The sequence below is a fragment of the Meriones unguiculatus genome, chromosome 3 (assembly GCF_030254825.1).
Source record: "Meriones unguiculatus strain TT.TT164.6M chromosome 3, Bangor_MerUng_6.1, whole genome shotgun sequence".
NCBI lineage: Eukaryota > Metazoa > Chordata > Mammalia > Rodentia > Muridae > Meriones > Meriones unguiculatus.
The window spans coordinates 11,599,510-11,612,192 of record NC_083351.1 but is presented as its reverse complement, the minus strand read 5'-3'; the positions used below and the strand labels follow the sequence as shown (position 1 = coordinate 11,612,192).

The window sequence follows — 12,683 nt, the reverse complement described above, 5'->3', positions numbered from 1 at the left end:
ATTATCACGCCCAGCATTTTTATGTGGGTTCTGGGGATCAAACTTAAATCCTCCTGCTTGGTGGCAAGCCCTTCACCTCCAGACATGGGGAGGTTATTTTTAAGCCAAGATGTTAGTGACTAACGTCTCCAGGGACAGAGCAGCAGGCCACACTGGCTATGACCTTGAAGAAGGAGCTGGGTGAGCTATTTCTACATTGGATACCCCTACAGCTATTGCCTGAGGAGACAGGCCCCAGCTCCTGCTGGCAATGCTTAAAAGGAAGACCCACAGTGACACCTGAGGACAGAGAAGACCAGGGCAGGGTCATCAGCTGCTTGATTTATTCAGGTGAGAAATCAATGTGAGAGACTGCCCAGCGCTGGGACACACCCCTATGGACCTCTGCCCCATCAGCCACCTCCCCAGGATCCAGGTGGGCTGCAATCAGGTAAATACGATCCATGCCCAGCCCAGGCCTGCTTAGGTGGCATGCACATCCCTGTCCCTTTTCTTGGGACAGGAGACTGGAGGTTGTCATAGGCCCTCTGGGTCTGCTATTGTCTGTTTGCTCACATTGGTACTGTGTATTGTCCAAGGATGGTTACTGCTGCCCCATTAGACTAAGGGCTCCTCAAAAGCATCGGTGATGTTTTCCAACTAGGTAGGGATCCTCCCTGGAAATTGACAGAGCAGTGTAGTAAAAGGGATGGGGGGGGAGGTAATCATATGTTCAAATCCTAGCTGTGTGATCTGGAACTGGTAGCTTGGCCTCTCTGATGCAAATGGTACAAGCTATACCCTGCCTATCTCGAGGAGTTGACTCTGCAGGAGAATAAAATGTCAAAAGAAAAATAAAATAAAGCCATTCAGATCCTCCCTGGGTAGGGACGGAGCACTGTACTTGAATCCCAGCCTGGCCTCTACAGATGCCTCATCTGCAAAATGAAGGCATAACACCCCCAACCACAAATCCCATGGCGACGCGTGAAGAATCAGCCTGGAGCAAGGGTGCCTGCCTGTAATCCCAGCTGACTTCAGGGACTGGTGGCGGAAGATAAATTCAAGGCCAGCCTCGGCTACATGGCAAGACCCTGTCTCAAAACACCAAGGGTCAGAGATATATAGCCCAGGGGTAGAGTGCCAGCAGGCACAGACTCTTGGGTTCTGACCCTCAGCCCTGAACACACTGTGTGTGTGCCACTGTGCGTGTGTGCATCCACAGAGTATGTGTGTGTGCAGCCCGGCTTAAGGTGGCTCAACCCCTCACCACCACCACCTGGCCCTCTTCCATCAACTCCGTGTGACCCTGCAGGCCTAACAGCCTGTCGGCTTCCACCCCTGCCCTGAGAAGCCTACACAGCTGACTCATTTTCCCTGGCGCCGACCGAGGCTTGGGAAGGAGAGATGACCTTCAGGGACTCACAGCTTAGTGCTATCCCACCCAACAGCACAAACGCTGCCCTGCCCGGTTCGCCCAGACCTGAGGTTTTGTGGAATCTCTGCTTGTGTGTCGGCAGGGTGTGGAAGGTGAGGAGACCCTCCTATCCCAGCGCTCCCTCCCTGACCCAGAGAAAGGCAAGGAAGAGAGCCAGAGAGGCCATACCGGGCTGATGGGCGTCTGGGCTCTCACAGGGGACGTCGTCATAGATCACATCTTCCTCCAGGGCGGGAAAAGTGAATCGGTCGACTGGTAACAGAGAGGACAAAGGTCACCCGGGTGGCATGTGGACCAACCAGCTGGCAGCCATCCACATGTCCGGACTTCCATCGTCTTGGATATAAGTCACCGCTTTCCTCTGAGCCACTGGCCTTCTCCGCACACTCCACAGACCCCACCTTGCCTCCCTGCCTGCCTACAGACCTCCACCCTGGCCACAGCACCGGCAGAGAAGCCCCAGCATGGGCACAGTGGGGGTTGGGGAAATCTAGCCTGAGCTGAGCCTGAGACCCTAACCTCTAAGGGGTGCCTTTCTGAGTCCTGTAGCATCCAGGGCTAGCCAGGCTTCGTCCCTCAACTCCTCTTCTTCCTCCCATGCATCCCACTCTCCAGTGGGTCCAGACTGATCACCCTCTTCAGCATCACCGTTCTGACTGCCTCTCCTGGATGGTTATGCCAGTCCTCACTGGTCCGGCCTCTTCTCCTTTGTCTCTTTCTCTCACCCGTCCCCTGAAGTGATGAGCCACAAATGTGATCATATCGCTCACTTGGGGGAGCTAGGGAGCTGCTTCACCTCTAAATGCATTACTCATCACTCTAACTTGAGCTACTAGGGGCTTCGTCCTCTGGACCCTGGCTCTTACAAAAGCCGCCCACCCCTCTCTACTGTGTGGGAGCCACCTCCTCCTGATTCTCCTCCCAGAGTATCTGTCTCAGTCACCAGAGAGCTAGCTCTGACTAGCCTCTTGCTGGCCTCTGATAACAGGTGGACAGCTGGATTAAGGATCGAGGGTTCTGGTGCGTACAGAGTGGGCAGCCCACTACAGATAGCCACCAAGTCTGTGGCAACCCTGTAAAATATGTATGCCCCCTTGGCTCTCAAACACACACACCAGCTCTTGGCCTGGAGACTAAGAGACCATCTTGGTTCTACCGGGGTTGGGAGGGGGAGCAACTTACTGCGACGTGAGCTCTTCCGCTTCCAGCTGGAGTGCCGGACCCCAGAGAGAGCTGTGCCCACGGCATCCCCATTGCTGACCACAGTGGGTACCCTGCAGAGAGATAGCTCAGTGAAACTTCAGCCTCCTCACCATACTGGAAGGCTGGCAGCTGTGAAGGATGGCTTAGTGGTTAGGCTCTCAGGTCATCTAAGCTGGCTAACCTTCAAAAAAGAAGTAAACCTTGGCTCTGGTTCAAGACTGTTAATGTGGGCTGGAGAGGTAGCTCAGAGGTTAAGAGCACTGGCTGTTCTTTCAAAAGATCCTGAGTTCAATTTCCAGCAATCACAGGGTGGCCCATAACCATCTATAGTGAGATCTGGTGCCCTCTTCTGGCATGCAGGCACACATGCAGGCAGGACATTGTATACATAATAAATAAATAAATCTTTAAAAAAAAAAACTGTTAATATAATTAATTGCAATGTTTTTCCTGGACATAGAGTCCTCTGCTCTTGTTATGGAAAGAAAAGCTGCTTTTACTCCTACCCTCATTCCTTGGCACAGAAGTATCAAACCATTCTGTCTTTGGGATCGGATTATGTTCGAATGTTCGATTTTAAAGAATTCTGAGTTGAATTCCATTTGAATAAGAACTGCAGTATGAATTTTGACCTGGGATAATCTTTTAGCAGTGCCCAAAATGGCTTTAAAATCCTTCTGCTGTTTTGTGCAGGGTATCGTTATGAAAGAGAGGGGCGGTCTCGGCACTGATGATTATAAAATCGAAACGGCCGACCCACTGTGAGAAACAGCCACCCTGTTCGCTGCTGCACGCAACATTTGCCAGAGATGTAAGCCTTTATGAACAATTAGACAAGCTCGCGCACACCTCATTGGTATGCAAATTTGTTTTTGTCTCTAACAAATGGCAAAATCATACATGTGCCAAGAAACTGTTTTAAAATAAGCATCTTAACGATCTGCCGTTGCTACATACATGGTACATATGCCTATTTTACACACTGTGTGTCTCAGGTTGGATTCTCAGGTGAAAAGAGATGGGGATTTGGAAAACAGGGAATTTTATCCCCGTCTCCGGACTGGGAAACAGGCTCCCTCAGTGGCTCTCTCGGATCACTGGGCTAATTAAAGGACAGCTAAACACTGGTCTGGGTGTGTGAGGACCGTGTTCTCCCACTATTCAAAAGCTGAGGTGGAAGGCGGGTGGGATGGCTCAGTAGGCAAAGAGGCTTGCCGCCAAGTCTGAGGGCCTGAGTTTGACTCCCAGAACCCACACAGTGGAAGGAAAGCTCCAACCTCCTTACATTGTCCTCAGATAGACAGACATACTCAAAAGCATGCACACACACCACAAGTTCATATACAAATAAATAATAAAAAAAATTTTAACACTTTTAAAGCTGAGGTTTGCATTCAGCTCTTCACCCACACCCCAGCCCCACTCCGTCACAAAGGCCCTACCTACCCGACCTGCTGGGGTGCCTTGAACAAGCATGGCTGACATAGGTTCATATATTTGCATGCTTGGTCCCCAACTGATGAGCTGTCAGGGAAGAATTAGGGGGTGTGGCCTTGTTGAAGGAGGTATATCACTAGGGGGTGGCCTCTGGGGTTTCAAGAGCCATGCCAGGCCGAGTTCCAGCCTATGGATCAGGATCTTTGTTCCAGCCTATGGATCAGGATGTAACCCTCAGTCACTGCTCCAGCACCTGCCTGCACTCTGCCATGCTCCTGCTGTGACAATACCAGACACACCCTCTGAAACTGTAAGCAAGCCCCCAACTAAATGCTTTCTTTTGTAAGTCTGGCCTTGGTCATGGTCACACAAGGAACAGTGACTAAGACAGAGGTTGGGAACAGGGACTGAGGTCTTGCTGTGAGAGGCCTGGCCAGGTCTTTGTTGGCAGAATAGGCACTCTGGGACCTTGGGACTGGAAATACAGTTGAACACTTCACATGGGGCTTCCTGGGCCATCCTAGCAGGAGCACAGACAGTGGTTCTGAGAATCAAGGGAACAGTGGGGTCCCAGCACAGAAAGCCACAGAGGGAAAGAATATCAGTAAGCCACCTAGTGACTGTTCTTGTGCTACTTTGGCAAAAATAGTGGCTGCTTTTTGCCTTTGTCAAAAAAAAAAAAAAAAAAAAAAAATCTGCCAGAAGCTAAACTGCAGAGTTTTGGGGTGATGGTGTTGGCAGAGGAGATTTCACAGCCCAGTACTGGCCGTGTCACGTGGTTCTCAGTGGTCACTGCTATGCAGATCCATAATGAAAAGAAGCAAGCCAGTAAGCAGCACTCCTCCGAGGCCTCTGCCTCAGCTCCTGCCTCCGGGTTCCTGACATGTTTGAGCTCCTGTCCTGACTTCCTTCAGTGATGAACCACGGTGTGGAAGTGTAAGCCAGATAAACCTTTTCCTCCCCATGCTGCTTTCGGTTGTGGTTGTTTCATCACAGCAATAGTAATCTAGACTGGGACGCCTGTTTAACCATAGTTTTTTATAAGGAAGGTGAGAAACAGCACTCCGTATAGAATCGCAGGTACCGGCTGAGCCTCCAGCACTGAGCCCTGGTTGGTGGCCCTGCCAAAGCCCACAGTTTGAAATGTTCGAGGAAAAGGAGACAGTGAGAGGAAATGAGGTCTTTCCGGAGTAGATTAGGTGATGACACAGAGACCCATTAGAGGGACCAATACCCTTAGAAAACAAGCCACCAGCAGCCCCTGCCCCCTTCCACCATGACAGTTCACAAGATACAACCCTCCACAGATAAGAGAGTGACCCCGGCAGACTCTCAGTCTCCTACTGCCTTGATCTTAGCTTCATCCTTTGCTTCTGCATCCTGCATCCATGTTTTTGCCTCACGCCTTGCACTGGAGACAAAGCCTGGCTACAGCAATGCCACCCGGCCAGCACTTGCCAAGCTTGGCCGCCCCGCCAGCGCAGAGGAGAAAGGATGGGGAGGAAAGCCAGAGTGTTCAATCCGAAAGAGCCGTTCACACAGGCAGGTAGTTCCAGGAGAGCAGAAGGCCACTCTGCATGCCTCCATCCCACAGAGCCCAAAGGTCTCGTGTGCCCCTCCTCCCTTCTCACAGTGATGACCTGCTCTGCCCTGCCTGCCCCACACCTTCAGCCCCAAGTGCAGTAGGAACTCAGTACCGAGGGTCCAGAGCTGGAGAGAGAACACACCTTCCTTCCTCCTCCCTCTTCTCTCTCCTTCTTGACTTCCTTCTCTGTGAAGGAAGTGCAACCCCACGTCTTACACGTGCCAGGCATCGATGCCACCGCTGTGCTAAACACCCAGGTGCTGCCCCACGGTAAGCCAGACCGACGCTGCCCAGGAGAAAGCCTGGCAGCCAGCTCAAAGGCTATTACAACATTGCTAACGGCAGAGCCCATGTAAACTTTGAAGTTGAGCTCGAGGTGGGGCCAGGCGTTCCTGGGTGAGGTCAAGTAGCTTTAGAGGGACCTGGAAGTCCCAGGAGCACACTGCATGCCACAGGGAGGCTAACGAATGAGCCCCCTGGCTGTGTTACCAGAGCATGGGCAACAGCACGTACAGGTCCTGGCCCTGAAGTCATGGCCAGGTGGGAGGGGTCATCTATTCTCAGGGTCACCTTCCTGCCCACACCCACTGCCCAAGCCTCCAGGACACGGAGAAAGAAAGAACACAGCTGAGATCTGAACCAAGCTAATATTCCTGCAACACTTACTAGTTTTGTCTTGGGCTGAGGATGGTAAGAGAGAGTCTAGTAGCCCAAGCTAACCTCAAATTCATGTAGTGAAGATGACTATATATTCCTGAGCCTCCTGCCTCTACTTCCTAAATGCAGAGCTTATAGGTGTGTACATGCTTGGCTTATTCAGTGCTGGGCATGGAACCCAGGGCCTCATACCTGCCAGGCAAGCATGCCACTGCTGGGCCCCATCCCCAGCCATTCCTACAAAGCCTTGCTTCAACGGCCAGCTCTTCAGCCCATAGAATAAATCCAGGTAGTTCCCAGGCAGGCAAGAGGGAAAAGAGCCCCCTCACTGAGGTAACACACTAGCAGAAGTTTGGGCTCAGGGTTAGTGTACATGGAAAACATGGCAGATAATAAGCCCAAGGCACCTCCTCCCTCCTGCCTAGCCTGTTCCCACAAGGGACAGCCCAGCTGCTGCCGGGAAGCCACAGCCCTGACATTGCCCAGCTATAATGGACCATTCTCCTGGTGAGCAAACACTCCTGAGCCTCCTCCAAGATGCCAGATAATAAATAACCATCATAAACACCCATGAGAGGCTCATTATCTTGGCTTCATGTACACTTCCGCACTCCTGAGGCCTCATGCCTTGCACAGGAAACAAGGCCTGACTACAGTTACTCCACCTGGCCTGCGCTTGCCAAGCGAGGCCAGTTATGCTGAGGATAAGAGTAGGCAGGAGGCAAGGGAGGGGGTGCCAATCAGAAAGAGAAATTCACTCGGCTATCCCAGGATGCCAAAGGCCTCCCAGCATGCCTCGGGCTTCCCAGCAAGCCTCCAGGCCCACAAAGCCTTAAGACCCTATGTATCCTCTCTTTCTCACAGGCCAGGCCGGCCTCAAAGTCACAGAGTAACACTTGTTGAAAGGATTTTTTGTTTGTTTATCTTTTTGTTTGTTTTTGTTTTGTTTTTCTGAGACTGGGTTTCTCTGTGTAGACCAGGCTGGTCTCTAACTCACAGAAATCCATCTACCCCTGCCTCCCAAGTGCTAGCATTAAAGGTATGGACCACCACAGCCAGGCTCTCTTCCTTTCTCTTTCTTTTCTTTTCTTTTTTTTTTTTTTTTTTTTTTTAAGACAGTGTCTTGCTGTATAGCCCAGGCTGGCTTCAATCTCAAAATGATTCTGCCTCAGGGCAGGTGAGATGGCTCAGCAGATAACGGTGCTTGCCACCAAGACTGGTCCTCTGAGTTCCATTCCTGAACCCACATAGTGGAAAGAGAGAACAGACTCCTACCAGTTGTCCTCGGACCTCCACATTCCATTGCTTGCATGTCCACACACACACATAAATAAATACAGTTGAAGGATCGTCTGCTCTGTCCCTTGAGTGTTGGGGTTACACGGAGCTCTCTTGGCCACCTTGCCCAGCAAAGCTGAACAGACCTCAAAGACCACCTTGCCCTCATGCCAGGGATGTAGTTCAGATGGTAGAGTGTTTACCCAACATCACGAAGCCCTGGTTTCCATCCCAGCACCAAGTGAAACTGAGCATACAGGCTCAGGCCTGCAGATCTGGCACCTGGGAGGCTGAAGCCAGAGGATTGTGAGTTCAAGGCCAGGCTGCACCACACAACGATACTGTGTCAGGCCCACAGTGTTGCAGGATATTTGATCCCATTGTGAGCCCCAAGACTGTGAGCTATAAAAATCTGTCTTTTGTTTGGTGTGGTACAGCCCTAGTACACACCTTTAATCCAAGAACGTTCTGCTTGCTGTAAACAGATGATTATGGTGTAGCTCAGCCTTAACACACACACACATTTAATCCCAGAGCTTTCTGTACACAGGATTTAATAAAGTTAACCCTAGGTCAAGAGGTAGATCAAGTAACCAGCTGACAGGATTAACAGAAAGAAGGGACTTTGAGAGAAGAGTATCTAAGACAGCATGGAGAAGGGCGCTTTAGCTCTCTAGCTCTTGGGCTTTTAGCTGCTGGTCTTTTCCTCCTGGGCAGTCAGCTGAGCTAGCAAGCCTTTAGCCTTGGGCTTTTGGCCTTTTCCTTCTGGAACATGAGCTGAATAGGAAGGTCAGCTGAGTGCTTTCTCTGCCTCTCTGAACTAGTAGGTTTTCACCCCAGCATCTGGCCCCTGAGTCTTCCTGGGCAAAATAGAATGGCTGGGATTCTTTATAACAACATGAAAGATTCCAAGCCAGCATTTGGATGACTAGAATCACTCAGGAGCTCCTAAAAGACACCAGCTCCAGAGGCCCTGCCCTGGGGACTGATCACTATCTGATCCTACTAGTTCCAGTAAACAGCAAGAGTAGAGACCCAGGATGCACAGGTCAAAGGTAAGACAGCACACACCAGTTCCAACAGCCAGAAGACAAATCCTGCCTCTGCCATTTGGCCCACAGCACAGGGACACTCACTAAATGTAGAACAAAGTGAATCATCACCTCCACCTCCTTCCATGAGTATTAAGGAAGAATGCACAGTAAAGCACTCAGCGTGCCTCCGTGCCTCAGTTTCCACATCTGTGGAACAGGCCATGATTCCTCCCTCTGCAGTTCCTGCTGCAAAGCAGATAAAGAGGGAGGTGAGTGACAATGCCTGCTAGGCTCTGGCCTGTGGCGCATCAACTCAGGCCTTCCCTCTGCCACTCCAGGAACAGTGTCCCGCTAACCATGTGCTCACCTCTCCACATCGTGGCCAGGTCTTTCTTTCAAATAGAGCTGGCCTCCAGGGCACAGTCTGTCCTGTGCCTCCTACACCTGGATCTAAGCGCACACGCTCAATGAATGGTACAGTGAGGAGCCAAACAGGGGGGAGTTATGCTTCATACCGGCCTCTACAATGGAATTCAAAAGAGACTGGGCGCCAGGGTCACCAGAAATCCACCTCTCACAGCCTGACCCCACAAACACAGGTACCACCCCAAATCCAGCTGCTGGCCTGCTGTGGGGGCTCCTTCACATCTGGAGGGCCTGTATCGGCAGTGGGAACACAGGCAGGCACCATACCCTCACCAACAGTGAAACAAGAACCATGTGGGGCGGTGTTAATGAACACAGGTTCCCACGGGAAAATGCTCACCGTGTGTAATTAGGTTTAAAAAAAATAAAAACTCAGTGAGCCATGAAACAGCAGGTGCAATAAACCATCGTTCTACAAAAACTGAACCACACGCTGCAGCGAGCGCCCAGCAGACACAGCACACATGAAAGGCTGGCCCTGGCCTGTTGTCTTCTGACTTAGATGTTTTCCTCCAATAGACATGTATGACTTAGTGAAAGGAGGGATGAGGAAGTGGCAGAGGAGGAGGAAAATGATGCCAGGATGCTAAGAACTGATTCCAGGGGGCTGAGATGTGGCCCAGCAGGTAGAGCATTTGCCTGGTAAGACAAAGCCTGGGCACCACATGAACCGGGTGTAGCTCACATCTATAATCCCAGCATTTGGCAGGTGAGGGCAGGAGGATCTGTAGTCCAAGGTCATCCTTGGCTACAGAGTAAGTTTGAGGCTAGCCTGGTCTACTAGAACCTGTCTCCAGAAAGAAATAGAAAGGAAGGAAGAAAGGAAGGAAGGAAGGAAGGAAGGAAGGAAGGAAGGAAGGAAGGAAGGAAGGAAGGAAGGAAATCAATTCCCAGGAGCTACTGTGAACTCAGAGTGCTTGCTGCTAAGCCTGAAGAGCTGAGTTTCATTGCTGGAACCCACACGACCGAAAGAGAGAACCAACTCCCACCATGTACGTTATCCTCTGATGAACTCCACATAACACACTGCGACACCACCACCCTACACACATACAAAATAAATTAAAAGATGAATAAGGAAAGAGGGGTCTTTTTGGAACAGCTCTAAGTGCCCAGGCTGACCTGGAAGTCACTATGTCGTCCAGCATGCCGCCAACAGAGCAGCTGGACGCTCCCCGCCTCCGCCTCCAGAGCCCTGGGACTACAAGCAAGCACAAGCGAGTTCCGCTCAGAACACGGGTTCCAGACGCTGTCTCAGTTTGGCCCAAGCTCTGCCCACCTCACTCTGTGACAGCACGATGGTGCTCTCCCCTTCCCGTACCTGTTGCCACATCTGTAGTATGTGGTTGTGACAGGGCCTGTCCGTGAATGTTTGTGTCCTAGGGACTGATGAGATAAGCAAGGTGACGTTCTTAGCACTGGGCCGGGCCTGTAGTGAGTCCGGTTCCACACGGGGCATTGTTATCTGGCTGTGGAGCTGTCACCCATACCACCGGCTCACCCGGTATTTCAGCACCCCAGCCAGGGCACTCAGTAAAAGTGATGGAAGGGTGGGACGAAGGAAGTGGAGGGCTAGAGAGCCCAGCCAGTGAGCAGAGCTCTGAGCCAGACGTGCACAGAACTCTGGAGAAGCCCGGAGCCTGTCTGTGCAGCTCAGGCAGCCTGCCTCCTGCAATCGGGTGCTCCCCATCTCTGTCCGCAAGATGAGACCCACTGTCACTCCGCCTTCCAGGGCAGGTGGCAGGCTCCAGAACACTGGTTCTCAGCCTGTGGGTCGCAACCCCTTTGGGTGCGGTCAAACAACCCTGTCACATAGGTGGCCTAAGACCATTGGAAAACACAGATGTTTGCATTACGATTCAAAACAGTAGCGAAACTGCAGTGATGCAGCAGCAATGGAAATAGTTTTATGGTTGGGGGTCAGCACAACATGAGGAATTGTATTAAAGAGTCACGGCATTAGGAAGGTTGAGAACCACATAGGACAACCTGCTTCTAGAAGTAGCTCTCACCCCTTGGCTCAGGACCCCTTCCTCCGCCTCCAAAACTGGCGGGGTGGCATCTTCTCTTCTCTGACTTCTGGCCTCCGTCTTATGATGACAACCCTGTGATGACATCAGGCCACCCAGAGGAGCCAGGATCAGATCCGAGCTGAGCGTTCTCTGGCCACTCGCAGTGTGTGCTCCCGGGCTCTGAGACCAGAACGCGGGCAGCACTGGAAGAGCTGTTCCTTGGCCGCCGTACTTCTGTGAAGCAGGCTGGGATGTGTGCTGAGGGCCGCATGAGCATAATGGCCATTCGAGTGTAAGACATAGTCCCATGCTGGGCCCTGGGGTGGAAGGTAAACAGGCTGAGTCTCATGGCTGTGGGGACCCAAGGACACCATCACATTCCACTCAGCGCTGCATAGATGGCCGAGGTCTCACATCCGCCTCTTGTTGAGGCTAAGAAGCTGAATCGCTTTTGCCTGGGGCCCTCAAAGGACCTGGGATCTGGACACGAGAGGCCTTGAAACCAGGGACAGAAGAAAGAGAGGGAGAACGGGCCAGGCGTGGCAGTGCATGCCTTTAACGCCAGCTCTCTGGAGGCAGAGGCAGGTGATTCTGTCTAAATTCAAGGCTAGCCTGGTCTATGTGGAGAGCTCTAGGTCAGCCAGGGCTACCAGTGAGAGACTGTCTCAAATAGGAAGAAGAGAAAAAAAAATCAGTTTTTCTAATTTATCAACTGACAAGGGGCACAGAGAGGCTTTGAAGAGAAGTTTGACCCCCAAATCCTATCACAGGGACTCTGTCAGGCCTGAGGCCCTGCCCTGCAGCATAGCACCCAAAAAGGAGATTCAGGAACTATCAAACTCAAGAGGACCCCAGCACTGCCTAGAGCTCTAGGTAAGGTCTGAGGCCATAGGGAAAACCTTGAGCATTCCCTCTGTAAATTGAGGGACCTGACTCCAATGCTCCCATGCTCCCCACACCCAGAAGCTCAGAAGCACAGGCTCTACCCTCTTGGTCCTGGTCCAGCGGGGAGGATGGGTCTCCCAGACCTTCCCATGAATACACTACCACTCCTACCCTGATTTCTCTCAGACTCCAAGCCCAGGTAACAGACCCCAAGCAATGGACATCATAGCATGCCTGGTCCAAATGAGCCCAGGAAGGGGAAGACCAAGAAGGCAGTGGGAGTCATGACGTCAAAGCCTGAACCACCAGAAAAGACTGAGGCGGCTGGCAGTGTTTGAGGCAGAGGCAAAGAGGGCAGGAAAAACAAGCAATCCCCGAGGAGGTTGGAGTCCAGGCGCTACACTCAGCAGGCAGAGGTGTGGGCTCATGTCCTAGAGAAACAGTGGACAGCTGTGCTCCTCAGCTCACTGTTCCTGCCTCTACGGTGTACTCAAGGCTGTGCCTCCAGCCCTGATTCTCTCAGTTAGCACTTACAGTAAAGAGATTGGGAGCGAGCAGGCTCCAAAGTCCACCAGAACTGACTGAGCCCACAGACTTCAAGGGAACAGCCCTGCCATCAGCTACCTCAATGAGATGAGTTCCGTTACCTCAGCTGTCCATCTGCAAAGTGGGTATGATCGACAGTGCTTAAAGTGTGAGTTACACACTAATGAGGCAGCTGCATGGCCTCTCAAACAACTCAAGTCCAC

The 12,683-nt window shown here is 51.8% G+C and overlaps 1 protein-coding gene across 8 annotated transcripts in view; it reads right to left on the bottom strand.

The window, feature by feature from the left end:
* The window catches only part of Arhgef10l (Rho guanine nucleotide exchange factor 10 like), a 145,820-nt gene that overhangs the window by 71,569 nt on the left and 61,568 nt on the right, over positions 1 to 12,683 (bottom strand). For all 8 annotated transcript variants that reach the window (XM_021628451.1, XM_021628168.1, XM_021628221.2 and 5 more), the window contains exons 5-6: positions 2,600 to 2,691; positions 1,586 to 1,669 (exon numbers count right to left, since the gene is read on the bottom strand). In XM_021628451.1, the coding sequence (XP_021484126.1) occupies positions 1,586 to 1,669; positions 2,600 to 2,691 (176 nt within the window). The remainder of the gene's footprint in view (positions 1 to 1,585; positions 1,670 to 2,599; positions 2,692 to 12,683) is intronic.